This window comes from Micropterus salmoides, unplaced genomic scaffold, assembly GCF_014851395.1.
Source record: "Micropterus salmoides isolate LMB-PRFRI ecotype aquatic unplaced genomic scaffold, ASM1485139v1 Ms_hic_scaffold_20, whole genome shotgun sequence".
NCBI lineage: Eukaryota > Metazoa > Chordata > Actinopteri > Centrarchiformes > Centrarchidae > Micropterus > Micropterus salmoides.
Window position 1 is genome coordinate 9,215,002 of NW_024041151.1, and position 23,190 is coordinate 9,238,191.

The 23,190-nt window shown below is 42.6% G+C and overlaps 1 protein-coding gene across 3 annotated transcripts in view; it reads left to right on the forward strand.

Moving 5' to 3' along the window:
- Positions 1 to 23,190, forward strand: part of col5a1 (procollagen, type V, alpha 1) — a 74,783-nt gene that overhangs the window by 18,315 nt on the left and 33,278 nt on the right. For all 3 annotated transcript variants that reach the window (XM_038732962.1, XM_038732961.1, XM_038732960.1), the window contains exons 3-12: positions 5,481 to 5,694; positions 6,101 to 6,263; positions 17,005 to 17,136; positions 17,934 to 18,041; positions 18,158 to 18,568; positions 19,026 to 19,592; positions 19,714 to 19,770; positions 21,381 to 21,422; positions 21,950 to 22,012; positions 22,100 to 22,174. In XM_038732962.1, the coding sequence (XP_038588890.1) occupies positions 5,481 to 5,694; positions 6,101 to 6,263; positions 17,005 to 17,136; positions 17,934 to 18,041; positions 18,158 to 18,568; positions 19,026 to 19,592; positions 19,714 to 19,770; positions 21,381 to 21,422; positions 21,950 to 22,012; positions 22,100 to 22,174 (1,832 nt within the window). The remainder of the gene's footprint in view (positions 1 to 5,480; positions 5,695 to 6,100; positions 6,264 to 17,004; positions 17,137 to 17,933; positions 18,042 to 18,157; positions 18,569 to 19,025; positions 19,593 to 19,713; positions 19,771 to 21,380; positions 21,423 to 21,949; positions 22,013 to 22,099; positions 22,175 to 23,190) is intronic.

A 23,190-nucleotide genomic window follows, 5' to 3' on the forward strand; every position in this document is an offset into this window, starting at 1 on the left:
TTATGGTGCGCTGCAGTAGTACTTTCCTCTCTCTCCTCCTTCTACAGCAATCTTTCCTCGCTGTTCTCCCTCCTTCTCTCGCTTTATTTTCCTTAAAGCGCCATCATTTTTCCCTCTATCATTTCGTCTTGACTGCTGCTGCCTCGCTGTGTTTTCTCCCTTCGTGTTTCATCTAAATTCTGTCTGGTGAGACTTGTTATGTTCCCAGGACAGATATTCAAAAATAATAATTCGGTGAGCCAGACAACTAAGTTCTAAAATTCTTGTGATTTGTTTATCTGCAGCTTAAAGAAAGAAAAATCAAGAGCAAGCAGTGATATAGTTTAGATGCAGGAAAAAGTGGGAGAAATTACAACCCTTCCTGTGAGCAGAGCTCCCACAAAGCTTTGATTGGATGACAGCCCCATTCGTAGTCCTCTGAGACATTGCATTGGCCTTAGTGGACCTTTGATTCATGTCATGGCTCTTCTTTGGGGCTTAAAGTAGAGCCACAGGGCTCCTATGGCCTGCACGCCCTGTCATGCTCTCCAATCAAACAAATATTGTTCACTTTGAAGCTCTATGACAGCAGAGCCCATATGAGCCTCTGTTTAGATACACATGCTATAATTACACACATGCTACTCTGGATCATCCAAAATAACAGTCCACATTAAACAAACCAACTTGGAGGAGTTCCTAACAGGCACCACATAGTCTTAAGGTGCAAACAGAATAACAAGCTGTCTGTGGCTTCAAGGCCTTAAAATCTAGCAGAAACATCTGAGATGTGGTCGCTCTCTCACCTCGAGATTAAGAGAATGTACAGCTCATATATTCCAGAAGGCAGCTAAACTTGTGAGATCATTTTGTCCATTTCTTTTTTTCCCTCTAACTAAGTATGCTACTGAGTTATGACTTTGGCCCGTAGCCTGGAGGTACAATTTGCCTAAATTATCGACGCAGCATCCTGCCTCCTAAAGGTAAAACAGTGCCACATAAAAGAAAACAAAGACATGCAAACATACTCGTTTTGTTATGACTATAATGTTGGTAATAAAACACAGTAGCTCTGGTTGAGAACACCCTGGCCCGTGACCCCATAACCACAGACAGTCTGTGATGATGTGTTGGAAAAGAGCAAGTGCAGACATGCAATCATTAGGCAAACATGTGGAAGGGATGATTCATTTGAAACTACTGAGGCGCTTAAAACAGATGAGTCCTTTCTTACCTTTATTAAGTGAATGAGAAGTGAAGAAACAGGTCAACCAAGCCGTCTACCTTATTTAACTCTTATTCCACACACTTCCAATGTCTCAGAAGTCTGTCCTCATCTAGTAACTCTCTCTGCATCCAAATAAATCCATGAGAAATAGCATGCAATTTCAAATTGCCATTAATCTCTGGCTGTAGTTTTGACAAATTGGGAAGTTTCTGCCGAAGAGTTTTCTTTACCCCCTGTTTATGTCATAATAGACAACAGTCAGCGTTGGCACACAGCAAGGAAATGATGATGCAGTGGCTCTTACATTGTCTCTGAATGAAGTAAGCTGTCGCTTTGCATACATACTTGTGGTCTGGACAGCTGTGGCTAGATGGCACTGGCCACTCAGTGAGGGTCCTCTGCTGTGGCTTACGGTGAGATTCAAGTGGCTAAGCCAAGATCACAAGCTGTAAAAGCAATAATGGTGCTGTTGTTTGCTAACATGGCTCAGTAGTGACACAGTCTATCAACATATTCTGTAATGCCTTGGGAAATATTCACTGTTGCACTTATTGCAGCACTTTGCTTGTATTTATTATCTTAGAAATATCCCTATGCCACATGCATATTATCATATAGCAGAAACCCGCTTCTATTTGTGGCTTATTACTGATCAATTAAGAGAATGTATAGATGCACAACACAGCAACATGAGGTAGCTGTTATTCTATTACAAAAAGATCATTAACCAAATGATTATAATTATGTGATTCTACCTGAGTTAGTAAGTACGGATGCATGATAGGGTACGTTTTGCTGATGTCTCTGGGGTATTAATTAAATTATTAGAGTCTTAACTTCAGAGTGTTTTTTTCCTCTCGTTTCTTTAGGATATTCAGTTTATCACCCTTGAATCATATCCTTCTGGCCTCTGGCAAGAGAGGTGTGGATATTATGAGAACCAAAAGTAATCAGAGGTGGATCATAGAGAATAAGTTTGCTTCCCCTATTGATATTTTTGCACAGCATCCAAGTGAGCTGTTTACAAACAAAAAGACATAATTATATGTAGCTGTTCCTAAACAGAGCTTTAATTGCGTGATATTATTTGAGCCTTGAACTAGACAAACTTGTATCCTGAGGCCTATCTTTCGATTAGTGCTGCGTACATTCAGGGACACAGACATCCATCTTCCTCTCTTTTGCTCTTTCTTTGTCCACGTTTGCCCCTTTTTTGCGCACCAACCTACAGGTACACTTGTTGTCTCTGCAGCAGTGTGCAATCCCACTGGAATGCTGCTTGCCTTATACTGAAGGAGGGATTTGGGCACAGTGATGACTGAATGGCCAATTACAGGACACAAGACTTTCTACCCCATTTACCTGCTTGTATGCACTCTGACAGATGGTAGAGGGGATCAGTCAAAGTGCTGGCACAACTCCTGCCCCTCTCTGACTTTTGAGGCATTCTTAAAAATTGTGTAAGTTTGGTAGATGAAGAAAAATAATTGAGCAGTGAATGCCAAATGCCACCTGTGTGAAATTGGAGACCAGATGGCAAACCACTCTCTCTGTCTCTTTTAACTTGTAAATAAGACCACCTCTCTCTATGAACTCTAATGCTGTAGTTCCCCCACAGAATGGTTCAAGGAAAAATAAAAGCTAACTGTATAATACATGAGATAAATAAAAGACAACTTAAAAAGGTTATTTAATCTGGAGGATGTGGTGGCCAGAAGTCCCAGGACAGCCAATCCAATCCCACCAGGTCCACACACTAAATGAGGAATGAGGTATCTCTCATTTGGTGGCCTGAAGTAGGGGTTTGAATGATACATTCCAGAGAAACCCGAGCTTTTCTGACCCCCCAACCCCCCTTCACAATGAGGTCCTGAGGAGAGAGTCAGAAGAAAGGGACACCAACACAAGAGAGTGCTCATTTTAAATTTTTCCCTCTTCTCGTCCTTACTTTTCTATTTTTGTTAACCTCCTTCTTTCACCGTCCTCTACATTCTACATTATCATGGAGGTTCCCTCAGGGTTTCTCAGTCCTTGATGGCAGGGAGGAAAGGACACACTGCATAAACATAAATCCACAAATGAGAAACCTTGTGGTGTAAATACTACTTCAGTTCTATTCAGGGACAATTTAATTCTGGTTCCAATTTCTACCTTCCAAAAGGGAGTACCTTAAATTTGAAAATTAGTCATTCTCATTTCTTTCCTCCCCCTACTCCCTCTTCTTCTGTGCCATGGTGTCCCTTTCACTCCTCAGCTGACCCTTGACCTCCACACAAGCCATCTGTCCTGAGCCAGCGCTGAAGCTGATGATACACAGGGCAACGTTTTGAGCAATGTTGCTGGGCAATCTTGCTAGTGGCAAGTCCGACTATGTTTTGAACGGATAGAGGCAGTACGGGGCGGGTGGTGGAGTGGTGGGGGAAGGGGATTACGATAGTAATCTTTACTCATTTCCACTGACGCAACGTTACCCTGCACTATTGCTGTAAAAGTTGCTGTGTATATCATCAGCTTGAGTCCTTGTCTCTGCGACAGAAATGGGTCATGTGACAGCATGTCATGACAAACTTTCCTTTGTCCTTGTTCTTTTCTCTGTTATTCCCCACCTTCCTTTTTTGCATCATAACACTTCCATATCATTATATTCTGACCTCTAACTTTATGTATCTACCAGCAAACTCCACCTCAAAGGGTTTTTGAATGTTTGTCGGTCTCTTCCCCTTCTTTCTTGTGTTCTTGTGTCTGCCTTATACCATCCTGTCAAAGCATCTGTCAATTAAAGCAGTGTTTCTCATAAGATGCCAAGCTGAATTCCTGAGGGAGCACACTGCTAAGCCATGTGCTCTCCGCATGATGCGATTTGATGCCTGGCATTAATGGAAGAATCATGGCAAAAGGCAGACAGGAAGGCAAACAGACACCCAGACGCTGACTAGGTGAAAGACAATGAGAAAAAAAGAACAAAGTGAATGGATGATGGTGGCAAAATTTGGTACCAGAGCGTTTTTCTTTCCTTTTGCTCTATCTCTTCCTAACCTCAAGTTTCCACACTGCATTCCCTCTGAGGCGTCTTTTTCGCCACAGCTTCTGATTGGCTATTTAAACCATAGTCCCTCCAATTTAGCGTTTTCCAGCCCCTCTCGTATTATTCTGAAAATCGTGGCAGAGTAAGGGGGTTTGATGGCTGCACGAGGTGCTACAAAACCACTGCAGCCACAAACCCTGCCTCTCTTTTCCGGTCGTCTGGAAATCACACACTGAACAGCAAGGATCTGCTACTGGAATCTAAGTGGTTTCTTTGCTTATGGTAAAAATAATCCAGATAGCTGGTTTCTCGTTAACAATAGTGGTTTCAATATAGTCAGATTGCCTCACTTTTTTCCAAACCAAAATATCTGAAGCTCTGTTTGCCTCAAGTGTAGTCTGACCTCTACATAAGCGAGCGAGTCTCCTCAGATAGTTGGAAAGGCCGCGCTCTTTCTGGTGTCCTGAGAGCACCCCTCTATGGGAATTTGTCTGGCAGATGTGCCTCACACTTGAGCAAAATGGACAAAATAGTGGCTGCACAGTGGAACCATGCAGATGGAGGCAAACAGAACTGTCTTTTTCTGCAACTTTTATATGTTTACATACCAAATTATTATTGGTATTTTCTTTTCCATACTTAAGTTTCTTTTACTGTTTTCTCCTGTAAAATCTTTCTGCAAAATTTCCTCATCTCCAACCCTCTACTGGAGCGTCTCGGTGTCTGTTAGATCGATCAGCTGTGGGAGAAGAGAGAAGTGGAGAGGAGGGGTTTGAAGGATAGTTCGACAAAGTCTCCCAGGATCACATGCTTTTGTCATTATGCTTCTCATCCGGTGCTGCGCTGGAAATGCTCCACTTTGCTCTTCTGCTTCTGACTTTAGTTTTTCCCTCTGACCGGCTTCTAGTCTGCCAGCCATCCTTTCAGTTTAATCCTATCCTGTTACATTTTGGGCGCTCCCCAAATCGCTGATGTTTCCTTTCTGTTCTCAAAGCCCGTCTTCTCAGATCTTCCAATCTAAACTATCTGTTTTTGTAACATTTCTTTCCACTAGAAGTAATAATAATTACTTTTATACTCCCTCTTGACACCAGAGAGCACAGTCTGTCAGCTAAAATAATAACAAGGTTACAACATCCTGAACACAAATATAGTATGTCATTCCTCTTAAGATGATGAATGGCTACTACTACTTATACCTCTCCAAAACTTTTCTCTCTCTGTCCAACCCATCATCCGTCCTGCCAGGTGATGTGTTCCCGGAGGACTTTTCCATCTTGGCCACGGTGAAGCCTAAGAAGGGCAGCCAGTCTTTCCTGTTGTCTGTGTACAATGAACAGGGCATCCAACAGCTCGGACTGGAAGTGGGACGCTCTCCTGTGTTCCTGTACGAGGACCACACAGGCAAACCCAGCCCTGAGGACTACCCCCTCTTCAGAGGAGTCAACCTAGCTGACGGAAAGTAGGTGTAATCCATTAATTTCTCACAGTGTACAGGATACCTATATAAACATGTATCTGACTTTTTGGTTATGCATTCTCCTTACTAATTGAAGTCCAGGTTGGATGTGTCAGGCTTTGATGTTTAGTTTGTAAAGCAGCACCTGGCCCTGGTGTCCCTTTTGCAACAGATTTGTTATGCATGCAATATTCATTTGTGATGCTGTACACTTTATGTGGATTGAAGTGTCATCAAATTTGGATCTTTTGCTTGCAGGCACACTTTAGAATTCTGTGTCATTAAAAATAAGGGAATTTAATAAAATTGTAAAATGAGATTCTATTTCACTCCAGAGGCTCTTAGTAATGTGTAAGTGGGCAGCATGTAACCCAGTAAGTGTGTGAATTAACTTCACCTCTCCTTTCAGATGGCATCGAGTGGCCATCAGTGTGCACAAGCAGACCATCACCCTCATTCAGGACTGTAAAAAGAAGACCACCCAGAAGCTGCTCCGAAGCCCCAACCCCATTATCGATACCAAGGGAATTATAGTGTTTGGAACTAGAATACTTGATGAAGAAGTCTTTGAGGTAGGTATTATACCGTAGCTCCTAATTTATAGGTTTTTATTCTATGATTTATTAGATGATTGCACCAATGGCCCAGCGTTTGCACACTATGTTGCAGATGCACATTAGTTTTCCACTCATCTGTGTCCATTTGGCACCATTTGGTGACCCTGTGTGAAGTAATTGTGCCAAAGTGGGATAGGTTTGACACCTGATCTCCCATTAGATGCTATTTTCAAGTCTGCACACCAGTCCTTTTTGGGGCTGACACTAGGCTTTGATTTAAAGTCCTTGAGCAAATGAGATAAAAGCAAATTAAAGTCTTTATTCTAACTCCAGTACAGACACATGTGGCTGTGGTGCAAATGATGGTCATTCCCAGTCCCCATTCTGCATGTCATCGCATGGAATGGCGACTGTGGTAGCGGCCACATCCCCTCTATAGATGTGTGGATTTAGCTTGTGGAGCCCCCAGCATCTGATCCCCCAACCTCTGACAGCCACCCACACACATTCACACAATCGCAAATCACATTTAATTTAAGGTGCCGTATATTCCACATCTTCCACACAAAAACACAATGTCCCTGAATTATGTTCTGTTTCCAACTGTGCTGCATTTGTTTGCCGTTCAGCTCTGCATCTGTTGTTGCTATTCTGACGTCTTCCCTCATTGTGGCTACTGAATAGATAAAACCTAAGTAAAACTGTTGTATTTCTGTTTGTGGTTTCATGTCTGAATTCTTTGTCTGAATTAACTGCGACATTTTTGTTTACAGAGGCTTTCAGCAAGCGTTGACAGGTTTTCATTATTAGAAGAAAGGCTTTACTTCTTCCTTCCTCCTCTTTTTATTTGTATGAAGGCTTTGTGGCTGGAGATGAAAGATTGACCTTAATCTGACTAGTGGCAGGAAGCCTTGTGGGGTTTATAATACCCAGAGATACCTGATATCCGTCATAACATAAATATGTCTTGCTTTGACCTGGTGTGTATAATCATAATTAGATTGTATAGTGCCTAAAACAGGATTTTTTTGTGGACATTTGTGGCTCTTATATATGACCTCTGTAAGCGACAGACGCACACCTAAAAGCACACAGAGAGGCGCAAGGCACAAGGAATAGTGTTGTCTTTGTCCTGTCAGAGTTGTGCTTGTTTAAAGGGGGATTAGTCTGTGAGGCTGAGGCCCTCAATAATAATTAGTAACAGAGGCTGACTGATGTGACTGATGCTGAGCCAGCTGACCTTTAACCTCACTGCTGCTCAGTAAGAGAAGAATGAAATATGACATCATCCCTCCCCACACACACACAATCCCTGAAGTTGGTCTGCCAAGCCACAGGGTATATACATATATGATGGGATATAAAACTAAACTAAAACTTCACTTCTTACCCTCATTCATAAAACATTAATTATAGCCTTACAACCAAAGCCAGATTTCTATGTTTAAGACATATTTTATGTACCATACTGTATGCATTTGTTTCCACTGGAGTGTCAGATGTGGTGCATGAGTGAAGCAGGGAAATACAACACTTTTAAATTACACAGATTATATTCACATTTCTAGTGAAGTTGTTGAGTTGAACTATTTAACGAGGCATGAATACAGATGTTTAGGGTGTGTGTTCGTGTATTTGTGTATTTCCACTAAGCCTAATGGCCACTCGTTAATGCCTCCAGTAGCCAAGGGAATGACTGCGTTCATCCAGTACAGTTGTAATTCTAATATAATTTTTATTATTGTCTGTAGCATAGTCATCATGAGATTGAGGTGAAAAGGACTAATTGAAATCTTACCCAGCTATCAGGGCTGTGGTAACAGTCCAGTGGTTACCGTGGGAACAGACAGATATTTTGTAAGAGATGTTAAAAGCCCTCCTGCTGTGTGTGTCTGCCAGTTGGGAGACAGGACAGGCTCCAGTGCGTGCAGAAAATGGAAAATATGCCGCATAGTTTCCAAATTATGCTCAGGCTGCGCTCCTTCTCTTCTCCTCCTCTTACTCCCTTTTCCCCACTGTAGTTTAGTCTGATCCTGTGTGTCCAGAGTCAGTTACCACCAAGAGGTGTTGAGCATGAAAACACAAAAAAACTTATTTGATTTCACCGGCAGGCTAATTAATTCAGTCGACTGAGAGAGCCTGCAACTCCCAGTCAGTCTCTTTAGAAAAATGGCATGGAAAAGGGGAAAAGACAAGAAAAAGCCAAAGCACTTTTGTGTTGTCAGTTTGAGAGAGCTGGTTTTGACAGCATTCATTTGATTTCTCCCAAGTTTTCATTTAGAGTGACAGTAGATTTCCATGTGTCATAAGGAAGACTGCTCAGAAAGAATTTCCCATAAAGAAGCGAAAAGTGTTTAGAAGGATTTAAGAATACATAGTTGAATACAGAGGTGAGGAGCGACAGATAATCTGATTTATCGCACCTTTGAATTACAGTGAATGGTGTGTTTTATTTTGCTGTAAAGGTTTTGGGCCTTTTCTTTACATATAGCAGTCACGAGGCATCAAGTACTTACTGTATGCTGAGGTGGTTTGTGGTTTGGTTTCTGAAATGGTTATTGTGGTCACAGAGAGAGTGTCTACCCTCTGTAAGTACCATAATGGGGTTTTTTTGCGTGCAGCGTGTGCCAGTAAAGAATGTGAAGGTACTTAAAGTGATGATTATAGAAGAAGACATGTAGTTTACCTAGTAGTCAATGCTCAACTGTTGGAAATGAAATAGTGATTACTCCTTTATAATGAGTGTAATGTACGTGTTTTAAAAAATCAGTTTTTAAGCCATTACATTTAGCAAAGTCTAGCTAATGACTTTTAGTAATGTTGTTTTTCATCATGACTTTAGGGTTATGGATGATGACAGCATGTGTGTATTTTCCAGTGTATGGTAATCTCTGTTGTTCAGAAGGTAGGGCCTGCGTGACATAGTCCATTTGCAGAATGTGTCCCCTGATTTCCGTGTTCACTGCTGTTTCCCAGTGAGTGCGCCAAGAAAAACCACAGATAATTTAATGCCCATCCCTTGGTTCTAAGCAGCATTCAGCGAAATAAATGGCTGTGGTTGGTTTGAGGGAACACAAACGGGACAGGCAGACCACTTGGCCTCACTCAGAGGTAATCCGCAGGGGACCTCGAGTGAATCGAAGTAGCCGAGGTGCAAACACAGCAGTTCTTGTCTGGCCTCCATTGTTGCAGTCAATGCAGAGCAAAAGCACCTTTGTCTGGGATGAATGCGGGCGTTCATATAGTGTAGTTTTTATCACAGAAAGACATACATTTGGCATATTAGAGAGGTGGAGCAGAGTAGATCAGAAGGAGGCTTTGGTGTGGAGAAAACAAGATGTTCAGGACTGAGAGAGTGTGGAGGAGTGGGGAAGCTGGAGCACTAGGTTTGGGTACTGGAGCCAAAACTTTTGGGTCATACTCTGGAAAGAATGAGGAGCTCTCTCCCCACTGATGTCAGTCTTGGAACAGCAGCCATACCACATGACATCATCCAGAGGTTTCCTTGGTATCTGCTGATAGGATGTCCCAGATGTGCATGTGTGTGGGTGGGGGGGCGATAAATTGGGGAGGGATAGGTACGAAAGCATGATTGGCTTGAGAAGACTGAGGTTAAAGATAGATTAAAACAAAGGATTAGAGATGGAATTAGTGGAGGAGTTGGAGGCAATATGATAAAAATAAGAGGAGCAGTGAAAGGGTTGGGAGGCCTTTTATAGGGCTGGGATGAAGCTTGTTGTGGGGCTCTCGTGGTGCAAACAGAGCCAGGAAAAAGTTGTAAAAACATGCATCACATGAGCCTGATGCTCGTTAAGAGCTTTTATGTTGTGATGAGTTTTACACATCCTGTTTCCTCATCTTTACCTCAGGACTTTTCTTCAGTTTTCCTGCCACTCACTCAGCACCCCTTATTTACGGTTTCAGTCAACTAAGGTAACGATGTATTCACCTGTAGAGGTACTCCTGATTTGCAACTGTTTACAAAGAGAATGTACGACAGAGCACTCACACTACTCTCCGTATTTACACTAGATTTTCCAAATTCAGAATCCAATTCAAGCCCATTTTGACACAGTTTCTGAGGTAGTAGTAAAGTCGGTTTGACTGATGTTGCCAGGCCTTAACTAGGCTTCTGTTTTATTGTTTGTATTTATTGTAGTAGCTCTAATAAATGTTTTGAATCAGTGAATCCACAGTTTTCACAAATGTACCTGGACTCTTTTGGTTGTAAAAGAAAAACCTTCTAGGTGTCAAAAAGCAGTAATAGGTCTACCTTGGGTAAATAATGGTCTCTGTCATGGAGAAATATGAAGGGTATTTAGGTCCTTTGTTAACTATGGGTGTGCCAAAAAATTGATATACCACTATATCGTTATACATTTTTCCATGATACTGTATTGATATTCCAGGCCATCATATCAACACAAAAAAACCCCCAAACAAATAGCGCTTTGACGGTTAGCTCAATGCTAACATAATTGGAATCATTACATGCTTATGGACTTTAGCGTTGTGATAATATAATCTGAACATAAACTACACATTTTACTGCACATGCTCAACATCTTGAACCACATACTGTGCAAATACTTAAAGTAAATATATGTTTGCTGAGCTCTGTGTGAAATAAAAAAGAGCTGCTAACTTCACTGTCTTGATCTGCTACACTGCTTCTTCAGCACCCCACGCTGACTAGCTGCAGCAACCCCAAAGGGTCAATACTCAAACTCAGAATTGCCAGTGGCCTTAAAAGCACAGCTACCACTAGGTGGAAAAAGGGCAGCACAACACTGAGTCAGTGAACTGTTATCAATATAAAGTGATTTACATATTAGACTTAGGTGGTATGGGCAATTTGTATTGTCAGCAAAAAAATATGTAAATTCAGTGAATTTGCATTTTATGTGCCTTTTAGAAAGTAATGTTTTTATAATAATTTTTTTGCTCTATCGTTCTGTTGTTTTAATTTACAGACTGAAAAGCCTATGCTGCAGGATTGGGCCGAAGAAATAGAGAAAACTTAAACTTAAAATAGGCATTTTGTATTCATAGTTAGACAGATATCGTGATGTATCATTTTAGGATTGTCTAGCAATATAGTGATTATCGCAGAATCGCTGCATCATGATATTATCGATATTGTGAGCCGTGTATCGTATCGTATTGTGAGGTACCCTGTGATTCCCACCCCTAGTTTCCACAAATCGCTAATATGCATCTTATATGCTGACTTGTGCATTGCTGAAGTCGTGTTTGTCTGCATTATCTTGTCTAAGACATATGTCATGCTTCACTGTCAGAGCACACTACTTCTTTACATTTCAGGCTGAGAAATGGGACGTAGACTTCAGTAGCCCCAGGGAAGATGGAGTTTCCACCATGGATAATTAAGAGAATTTCCCTAACTCATGTCAGATGTTTGTCTTTCGCCCCCCTTATTCCCTCTGTTATTCCTTTACTGTGTCAGCAAGCCCTGAAGTGTGCCCTCAGCACTTTTTTTATGTAGATTTCATCAAATGGCCAAGCCAAACACTCAGAATCTACGTCTGTTAGACTAAGCGAGCTGCTCTGGTTTCCACTATCCCAAATGAACGGGAAATGGGAATATGGCTGCTGATAGTCCTTAGAGACGTGGATTGAAAGTCTTATACAGAAGCGAGCGTGACAGGGGCTGGGAAGCTGAGGGTTGAAATTATGCAGAGGCCTAGATGGGATCTAAAAACAGGACAACAGCAAAGAGGTGAGGGTTAAGGTGCTGTGTATTGGATAAGTGGAGTGGCAGACAGGCATGTTGCTCTTGGCAGCTGCTCTGAGCTACAGTCTGGAGGGAAAAGTGTATGTAGGTGAAAATGTACTTGATGTCTGGTCAAGCCTTCATTCTGTACATTTGTTGGACTGTAATTTCTTTGTAGGCATATGTATGTCTGTTTCAGACATGTAGCTTATGTAGTTTATTGTGTGTCCATGAAATTTTTTTTCTGTGCCTGTGTCCATACTGATTTATGGCCCCTGTGCGGCAAGCTGACCTCTGCAATGTGTTGCTTGGTTTTTGTGGTTAAGTTGGAGTATGCTGGTGTGGGTTGGCAGTGGGACCAAGGCCTGGCTCAGAGCTCAGGGGTGACTGTGTAAATATGTTGTGAAAGTAACTCACCTTAAAATGCAGTCAGAGCTCAGACCTCCCAAAGTCTCATCCTGGTCTGTGGGGCCCTCCTACCCATTTTCCTTTCCTGCTATATGACCAGAAAAAACGATGAGAAACTGGACTTGAGTTTTCCTTCTTTAAATTGTGCTCTTAGCGTTGTGTGAGGCGTTAAAGGGCGGCGATGGAGCAGAGGATAAAACACAGGTCTATGGTGTGGGAGACCATGGTGTTTGATTACCACTACCCTGAGCAAGGCACTTAACCCCAAGTTGCTTCAGAGCCGTGCAACCTCTGACACATATAGCAAATGTAAGTCGCTTTGTATAAAGTCGAATAAATCAGTAAATATGAAGGTAAACAGAGCCTTTATCAGGTGTCCCTGTGGATATGGAGATACAGTTAGCATTAGTGTGTGCAGTTTCTTTCATGCTGTGCCACTCTAAGCCAAGAAAGTGCAAATTTCATGGACGCTGAGCCCAGCCCCCCTAAACTGATCAGCAGGGCGTCGCCTGATGTCACCTGACATCACTTCAACCTTACTCTAATCAAAATAAGCCTTTGTTGGGCAACTTCCACCTCATGATTGAAGTATCTATGTGTGTAAGAAAGAAGAAGAGAGCACAAGTGTGCAGTTAATTATGTCAAGTTTTAGCCGCTTGTGTAGCAGTAATTTATCCCATTCATTAGCTGTCCGCTGTGATTTGATGATTTTGAGACTGATATTGCTTTCCATCCCATGCATCATATATTTTTATTCTGAAGAGGGGACATAATGAACTCAGTCCACCCTGTATGACTGTGGGTCAGGTTCAGCTGGAGACAAATATTTGGCTTCATGCTCATTAGAGCACTCTCCTGCCCCCACCTGGACGCAACCAGAACATCCAACAGGGATACGTGTCGGGGCCAAACAGGGTGAGGATTCGAGAATAAAAGCTGGGATGTGTCATTTAAGTAAATAAAATGTAGAAAGAATAGATGAATCTGAACATTTTAAGTGTTATTGATCAGTCTGGATTTGTTCTGCTTCAGTAATCTATCTGTAAGCTGCAGCCCTGTAATCACTAATAGATTCAAGTGCATTTTGTGTGTGCATATAAGTGTCTTTAGTTTCTTTAAGGTGATGTGAAGTGAGCACGGCTGTTGCTCACAACCACAGGCAATGGCTTTTCCACCAGAGCTCATCATGAGGAGCGCATTGGTCAGGAGAAGAGTCATATTTCAGCTGAGTCCAGGGAGATGCTGACAGCGGCAGCCCTGTTATTGTCTGAAAATTCTGCCTTAAGCACCACTCTGATGTGCCACATGATGCTTCAGAGTGAAAAATGTCACTGTCCCCTCTCAAATAGGAAAGATGATTGCATGTATTTTATGGTTCCCCCAGGGGTTTGGGTACAATTGTATAATTCCAGGGTTTTCTTTCCCCTTTGGTGTGCTCTGTTTGGGTGTGGGATTGGTGGTGCTTGTATGACTGTGTTTGCATGTGTCACAGTATATTAATCATTTTATATATAGCATGTTTCAGTCTGCTTATGTGTCACGTCACCTTCTGTTGATGTGACTTTTTAGGTAAGGAATAAGCTATAATTTCCTGTTCTTTCTAATTGTTTGGATTAACCAATTAGCCTTATCCAATTCCAAATCCCTAACTCTGCACATACAGTAGTTGCAGTGCGGTTTCCTGTCATCAAAATATAGAGAGATAGCCTTCATAAACAGTAAAGGAGTAAATATGTCATGCTTTATGGTCTGCTGGACTGAGTTGACCATTCAGTGCCAGAATGCTAAATAAAACAATTGGCATTAGCATACAGCTGGAGTACAGTATAGGAATATTTTCTGCTTCCCTACATCTGTAAAACAGCAGCTTATATAACTGTTGGCACTGGAATCTGTCGAGCGACGTGCGGTGAAAAGACAGATCTGGCGCAAATAAAGGAAATCAGAACCAGCTTTAGTGGTTGTCATGGTGGATCAAGACTTTGACAATAGTTTTACTGGGAAGGTGTGCAGTTTTCATGGTAAGGTAAGCACTGTATGCCTTTTTATATCAATGCAGAAATAATTTGTGTAAAGATGGAGGACGAAAAAAATATAATAAGCAAGCATACAATAATACAGGCCTTTTTGCACGTAGTTGCAGTTTTAGTTATTATAGTTTATATCTGACCAAAATCAGAAAAATAAAGAAATTTGCACTTTCAAATAATTGCTCTGGAGGACACTTTGTCAAGTCTGAGAAAACAACCCCCGATGATGTCATGGTGATGTCACCAGGGTTGTCTCGGATTGGGCTGGTCCACACATTTTATGACAGAAAGTTTGCATTACAAACTGGTGTGAAAATGGATAGATGTCAGCATTTACAAGGCAGGGAGGGGCTCATGTGGGATGCTTTAAAGTTGCATTATGGGAAATGTAGGGGCAGTGTTTTCTTAGCTTCACCCATACTAAGGACTAGAGAGGATATCTTAGAGTCTGCTTCATTGATTTTGACCATTCTTTTCTCTCTCTCCATGCTCCAGACTAAATCTAAGTGCAATTGTAAATCTATCTGCAGTTGGTTTTGTGCAGTGCTCAGTGCCTGGTTTCCCTTTTTATTGTCCAGAACTTTTAACACAGAATAAAACTTCAGACAGCTGGAACTGTTTGTGCTGAATGGTCCAACGGCACTGAGCACAGTCAAGCTCAGGTCCACGTTCCCTATTCAACTTCTTCCCTTTTTTCCCTCTCACATGCCTTTAGTTTTAGAGTTATTACAATCAAATGCAGCCATCGGCTTTTCCAGCCTCAGTAGGATCCTTACAACAGCACACTTATGTTTCTAGGCATGCACACACCTCTTTCTTTCTCTGTGTACATGTTACACATCATTGAACAGATTCTGCCACAGCGCTCTCAGTGCTGCAAGGATGTTCTCATTAACGCTTAGGCGTATGATTAATTATGTCATCTTTGTACAATTAGGATCACACCACTTGTGGTGAGGATCTACCCTGAGATTCCTTTGGCTGCTCTGGGAGATGAAGAGAAAGAGCGCAAGGAAAAAGAAAAAGGAAAGCAGAAGAATGGCATGTGAATAGGAAAGCAGTTGCATGCTCCAGACAGCAGGGCTGTTTTGTTGTACAGTGAGGGCTTATTCCTTATTGAATGTGGCCTCATTTCAAACACTGAATTCCCATCATCCCCATTCAACGCAGCTGTGACACATGGTCTTGCCAGGATAAGACTGGAGAGACAGACTGTCAAACTGATACCAAATCAAGGCGCCTAACGGATCCTGATTTTAGACAAATGGCTCAGAAGTAGCCATTTGAAAGTTTCCTGGGAACTCAGAGTTCATAGTTGAGCTGTGTAATCGTTACTCCAGGCTTTCTGTCTTGGAGGAATTATTTGGTTTTGTTTTCTTGTGTCCACCATAAACCCCCTCTGATAACATAAGCCAAGGATGGAGCAGGAAACACCATCTTGTGTTTTGCAAGGGTTATTAAAGGATCCGACACAGGGAGTTCTGTGTGGTATGTTCGAGTGTATACTTTGGGACTGGTGCTCCTCATTGAACTGTCACTGGTTAGACCACAAATGCAATCCATTTATGTTTGTCAGAAAAGAGAGCTATCCATGGAGAATTTAAGCTGGAAGGACATGTTGAAGCATTTCAGATTTTTGGCAATTGGACTTAATTAGAAACACTTCATACTCTGGCGGTTCATTCCCATAGCTTCATTATTCTCATACCCCCTGAAAATATATTTGTTTCAGCTACGTTGACATTGTATTTGATTGATGAGGAATGACATCATTGGACTTGGAAGTGTGATTAGGACATGTTTGGATAGATTCAACAGCCTTTTTTGGTGCCATGTGCATTCTGTTCAGAAACATGTGGCAAACACACACACACCCATCTCCCTATGTAGCCTGGGGATCCTTCTGAGCCTCTTCTTTTTCCCTCTTGTTCTCTCTTGCTCTTTTTCTATCAATCTTTTTGAGTTTTCTCTGTCCTTAAATCTCTCACTGCTGCTACTGTTCCACCCCGCCCCCCCCCATCACCTTGACTCAGTATGCACTCCTTTAAGACAAATGGGTCAGGTCAGCTATCTGTAACTGCAGGTCTGCTCATGTTTGCCATGTTGCACATGCTAAGTCGATCCGTTCATCTTACACAGTCAGCTCAAAGGCAAAATCACTCATGTCCGATTCGGATATGGGGCAGGACATTTGTATGCTGTTCAAAACCATCTTGTGTGTGTGTATATGTGAACCTGTGGTTGTGTGTGTTTGTTTTTGTCATCGTCCGCAGCTACATGAAGTCAGTTGTTCCATGTTCTTCTTGTAACACTCTGTTTGCTGTAAGCATTTTGTTTCACATTCTGGTGCTCAATTCTGATGCGAAACGACATTCTTGGACCCCAGACAAAGTTCTTCATTATTTAGTCACCCTTAGATTCCCCTGGCTTGAGCTAGTTTCAGGACTGCCTGCTCTGCATGTGGTAATGCCGCACACAGATGTTCCCCCTCATCCCTCTGTCACTGTTTGCTTGTTTATTGACATGCATGACTTGTATCTGGGTCCAGTGAGTCTCATGACTTCCTGTTTCTTGTGGTTTCCAGGGAGACATCCAGCAGCTAATGATTGTAGCAGACCATCGTGCTGCCTATGACTACTGTGAGCACTACAGCCCTGACTGTGAAGTGCCAGTGCCTGAACAGCCTCAGAACCAGGACCCCAACACAGATGAATATGTGAGTAATGAGACCTTCCTTCTCTTAACTTTAGGTTTTTATGATTGTAATATGGTCCTTTTAACTCAGAGCTCATAGTGCAGCTTTGTAAACTCAAGGCCATTACGTTGCCCATTACTAGAGGAACGAGAACCACAAAGTGTTCTCATAGCTGACCTTACTCTAGGAACTTCATTTCTCTTAATCCATAATTGTCTCTAATACTCAAATCAGATCTCGGTTGTATTCTGTGCTGAAAAGAGCCTCTTGGCATACGCAAGACAAGTGCACTCTGCCAGAGGAAAGTGCTGACTGGGAAGAACAGGGTTATCAGGCTATGCAGTTAGTTAATAATGTTTAGGAATGATGTGGTTGCTGCCTAAGCCTGCATCCCTGCACCATGCCGTTTCCCACACTGAATACCACAACACTTTTTGCATGCTAAGTAATGGTGTGTCAGAAGTGCTAAAAGATGGACAGGAAGCTCTTGCTCTTGACATTTTCCTTGCCCTGGGGCCTTGTCGGGTATATAAAAACGTGACCTGTTTTTTTCTAAAGATATGCAATAGATTCATTAAAAAAAGCAATGGAAAGGTAATTTGTCATTCAGTTGTAACAAGTTGCAACAGCGAGACACAGGATTAGGCCCGCAAAGTAAAAAGGCATTCCTGTGTGCGTCTGATCGATGGCCAGTCTGTCACACACATATCAGCCAGACCCAGCAGCAAAAGAGCAGTGGATCATATTTCAAAATCGTATTATTAATAATTGATAGTTTTTCTTTCACTCAGTGTAAGTGTAATATTTATTTTCTTCAGAACACAGAGGAGGACAGCTACTATTATGAATACCCTTACTATGAGGACGGGGATGGCAAGGCTCAAGAATTGACACCTGATACTGAGACAGCCACCACAGAAGTCAAGGTAGTCTACCAATATAAGTTTTTCCCACAAATGGACTTCATGTATTAATGTAACAACAAGCATATGGTTTTAAATGCACCAATGTAAACATGAACAATATCCCTTATGCCTTACAGGAGACAGATAGTGACATCGTGATTTTGAGGGGCAGTTCTGACAGCACCGGCGGCAAAGTCGTGACCTCCATCTCCACTAGCTCATCCTCTGGCACATCCTCCTCTTCCAGCGGCTCCTCAGCGAGCTCTTCAGGTACTGCCACTGGCGGAGGAGACGCCTACGGAGAGGAGACCAGCCCTTACGACAGCTACGATGGCTACGGTAACTACGAGACCTACTATGACGAGTCCACGGCATCGCCTGACGGGGACACCTCTCGACGTGTTCCCATCACCAGCACCAGCATTGGTACCGGGGGTGAGCTGGATCTCGGAGCAGGGGGAAAGATTGACTTAGATGCAGGAACTGGAAGGACGGTCATCACCAGTGGAGGAGGAACTTCAGTAATCATCTCCGGCAATAAGACATCAGTAGGTTGACATTAATCACTCACTTAATTGTCGCTGGTGAGGCCTGTTGGTCTAATAGTTAAAATACATTATAAATCCTATTCTTTACCTCATTACATACTCTGTGCAAGGCCTATGTGTGGGATACAAAAGCAGGGGCTTGTTCGGGCCAACATGAAGAAATAAATGCTTTTGTAGAAATCTCCATCATTGCAGCTTTGGGAAAAAAATAGTATGCAATAGAGCTGAAACAAGCTAGCCGATTTATCCATTAGCTGTTTGAACTATTTTAAGGATTGATTACTTAATAAAGACATTTCAAGTCCCATGTTTTAAAAATGTCATAGTAAGCTCAATATATAGGCAATATATAGGCAATGCTAGAGAACTAGCAAGAGACTACTTCAGGCCTTTGAATGATTCTCATCTTCCTATGTATCGTGTGATTTGTTTTATAACAATATCTGTGTTTTTATAGATAGGAAGTTCCTACGATGACTACACCGATGGATATGATTATGGTGTGGATGCCACTGGTGGAGGAGGCGGCAGTAGTAGTACAGTCCATCTTGGAGGAGGAGGAGGCAGTAGCAGCAGCAGTACAGTCCACCTTGGAGGTGGAGGAGGCAGTAGCAGCAGCAGTACAGTCCATCTTGGAGGTGGAGGAGGCAGTAGCAGCAGCAGGACAGTCCACATTGGAGGTGGAGGAGGCGGCAGCAGCAGCAGCAGTTCTACCATCACAATTGGGGGTGGATCTGCCGGAGGTGGTTCTGTGTCCGTAGGAGGTGGTTCTGCCTCTGTTGGAGGATCTTCCACCACTGGAGGTGGATCGGCAAGCGCCGGCACCGGAGCAGGGGGGTCCATCGCCACTGGAACTGGCCTTGGCTTGGAAGGCGAGGGTGACTACACGGATCTGGATGGGTTCAAGGAGGAGCACATCTCCAACTATGACGATTTAGACCCCTATGACGTCTATGGAGACCCCGATTATGGCGACAAAGAGGGCAAAGTGCTACCTGCTGAGACCGATCAGTATTATGGACAGGTGAAAAAATTAAAGAAGGACATACTGGCAATTAATCTGTGAAAATGAGGAGGACAGCGGGGTGAGGTTGATGAAGCAGAGGGGGGCTGATCATGTTTGTTTCTGTATGTTTGGTGTGTAGGTCGACGGAGCTCGCGGCGAGAAGGGACAGAAGGGAGAGCCTGCTGTTATTGAGCCTGTGAGTATCACTATTTGAACAACATACTTGAGCAACAGATGTAGGCTGCTTGTGCCTGTGTGCGTATGGATGTATGTGTGGATGTTAATATTTGCGAGTACATACTGTATGAATGATCCACATCTAAACGCAATCCTCACGTCGGAATGACAAACCAAACTGATGCCAAACACACTGATTAGGGCCTACCAGACCTTTCTCACAGTATCCTTGGGCCAGGGCCTTGCTCCTGGCTGGTCATCAGGACTACAGCGTAAACATTTGGAGAACAGCCATGCAGGGATTGTCAATAATCTCTAAACACAGTGTGGGTTGTGTGTAAACACATGGGGAGGTGGAGGGAGGGAAGGAATATAAGGAGAACAAAAGGGAGTAAGAAAGACTTTTTCTGCCTCTCTGCCAAAAACCTAAGTAATACAAACAGGTGGAGTACATCCAACTCTGATTCAGACACTCATATGTAACATCGTTAATTTGAGGACAACTCCTTTTGTATGTTTGCAAAGGTACATCAGACACAGAAAGCATTTATATCTCCAATACAGCTACAGCTGTTTCACTTCAAACAAATGTCACTGCATCCACTAAGTATACATGCCTCTGTGACTGAGTGTCTTCATGTTTATATATGAGAGCAGAACGGAGTGTGAGTCCACTTCCTATGTGAGCATTTGCGTATGTGTGTGTGTAAGCATGTTTGAGTACACATCACCACCCAGTGTGTCGTGTCTCTTGTAAACATGCAAAAAGCTGAGACAGACGTTATTACACAGAAACACGACCAGATACATGCTAGGTCTAGCCTCTTTCCCATCACACACACTGCAGGCGAAACAGAGGCATAACTTGGGGAGTGTCAAAGATCAAATGCTGTTACTTTATGATGAAAATGCTCAGTGGGTACAGCTTTGGGGTTGATATCCTGAGATCACATCATTCAAATAGGTTTGGATAATGTGTCCTAATAACAAAGCAGGAAGCCAATATGATGCACCACAAGAGCAAACAAAGCCAATATCTCTGTAGCTGCAGAGCTACAACAATACATCTGTAAGTCAGATGCTTGTGAGTTCACACCAAACTGAGATGGCTTGTTGTTTTTGCCTGACAGTATATTTTAGAAATACGTTTATATTTCCAGAAGATGCTATCAATATATTTCAAAGCACAAAGACATGCATGAACTGGTTTTATGTTGCATGCATGATCAGAGATCTGGTCCATCAGTAGGTACAAATTAATTATCACTTCAATTTTGTTACTGCTTCACCTCAGCTTGAGAGAACCTCAGGGCGGCTCTGCCTCTGTGTCTCTGCAGTCAGTCACCCCCCTGTTCTCCATGGATTAATTTCGAGCGTAACTGAAATGACAGGAAGGAATGTACATTAATCTAGCAAAGGCTTTGAGATGGAAAGCTGATAGGCAGGTGTGTTGGGACATGTATGCATATACACTTAACTCCTTTAACCAAAGCTCTTTGTTAGTGGACACAGACTATACTTGTGAGTGAATATGTACACTGTGAGGTTGTTGTACACAGACATGTACTAGTGAATAAAGCCATGAGCTAGCTGTGGGTATCTGATGATTTCTGTGCCTGTGTGTTTCAGGGAATGTTAGTGGAGGGTCCGCCTGGGCCTGAAGGGCCAACAGTAAGTCAATCTGTCTCAAAATCTGTCACTTTAAGTCTCTCTGTCCTAACTTCCTATTTTAATCATGTCGGCTCATGTCACCCGTTCTGCTAGAGTCTTTCTGCTATGTCCTCTGGATAGTAAAATGTAAGTTGCTTTGCTGTGAAATCCCTCGCTGCCTGATTCTTAATTCAAAGGGAGTGGCCAAAACAGTTCCCCTGAAGAGATATGACCCAGATGTTGAAGAACTAAATTATTTATCTAGGAACATTTTTCAGACACAGTTGCCCTTGACACCTTGCAGATGGAGTCCCACAGAGGCCAGTCATTCAAGTGCTGAGCTATAGACAAATAAAGAGTGCCTCACAAAAGGATTTACAACTCAACAAGCTGTCCCATATTGCCTCACGCATTCCTTTCTCCCATGTGTGACCACTTTACGAGATAAAGGCGAGAACTTTTAGAGGAGCAAATGTGCCTGTTTCTTTGTGTTGCATTATGTATGTATCATTGGTGTGTGTAAAATGAGATATTTTTGCTTAAAATAGGGTCTCCCCGGACCCCCAGGTTCTTCTGGCCCACCAGGCAGCTCTGGAGATCCTGGAGAGAGGGTGAGTGTAAATTGTACTTGTGCCACTTATTTTCAAAAATTTCTGTCTAGATGCATGCACTCATGTTTGTCTTATTTTATGCCTAAGGGTCCTCCAGGTCGTCCTGGCCTTCCTGGTGCTGATGGTCTGCCAGGACCCCCTGGAACTGTCCTGATGCTGCCTGTAAGTAAATTACAGTTGTTATAAGGAATAGTTAAAATAGCAAAATAGGAAATGCTGTCTTAAAGCGCTAAAAACATTTTCCCATGTGGCTTTACAGAATGTGCTTGTTTAGCCCCCCTTTAAAGCCAAGTGTGATGTATCTTTCTGTTTTATCAATAACTCTAACATGTGGTTTTCACAGCGTAGTGGAATGAAGGGGGTTTCCCTTGAAACCATTTTAATGGACCTGTTCCTGACAAATATTTTATCATTTAAATCTGTGCTTTAGCAACCCCTTGTGGTATGTTAAGTAAGTGAGAAAGCCCCCCTCTATCGCCTATGGTGCTCACTCTCAGCTTCTTACTCCATAAACTCAAATCTGCATGTTATAGGACTTTCTGTACCTAGAGTCCTTTAGCCAAAATCTATGCTGTCCTGTCTCATGTCCATCCAGGAAGTTGTCTAGTTTTAGACGGGAAGCAAAGCCATGCTGTTTCTCTCTGTAGCTTCAGCTGCATCCAATGATTCGACTGCGACAGTTACACAGCCATGCTAACAACTTCCTACTCGTCTACCTTTTTTCCTTGTACTTGGAGGATGTCTGAAACTTCTGCTGTTGGACCTGATTAGTTGTACAGATGTGAATTGTGGTTTCAGGGGTCCATAGAGCTGTCTGGGTGAGCCATGTGGCGAGCTCTGTCTGGATAGGAACTCAAGTCTTTCTGGTGTATCCACTGCCAGAAAGAACGACTTGAAATGTGATCCTTGAGCTCCAAGCCTAATGAGAAACACGCATTGTTGTTTCACCCTTCTTTCACCAGAGGACATTTTGGCTCTGTGTTGAAATGTCAACTGTATGTTTTTGCTTAGATTGCCCACTTGCATTCATCCACCAGTGATGCATCTTCTCTTTATTTTCTTTACAGTCTGCTCTATGATGATTTGGTAAATATAATGAATTTTCTCTTTCTCTGGCCTTGCTAGGCAACAATTTAATGTAGCAGACTGTTTTGTTCAAGTCTGATGATGCAAAGGGA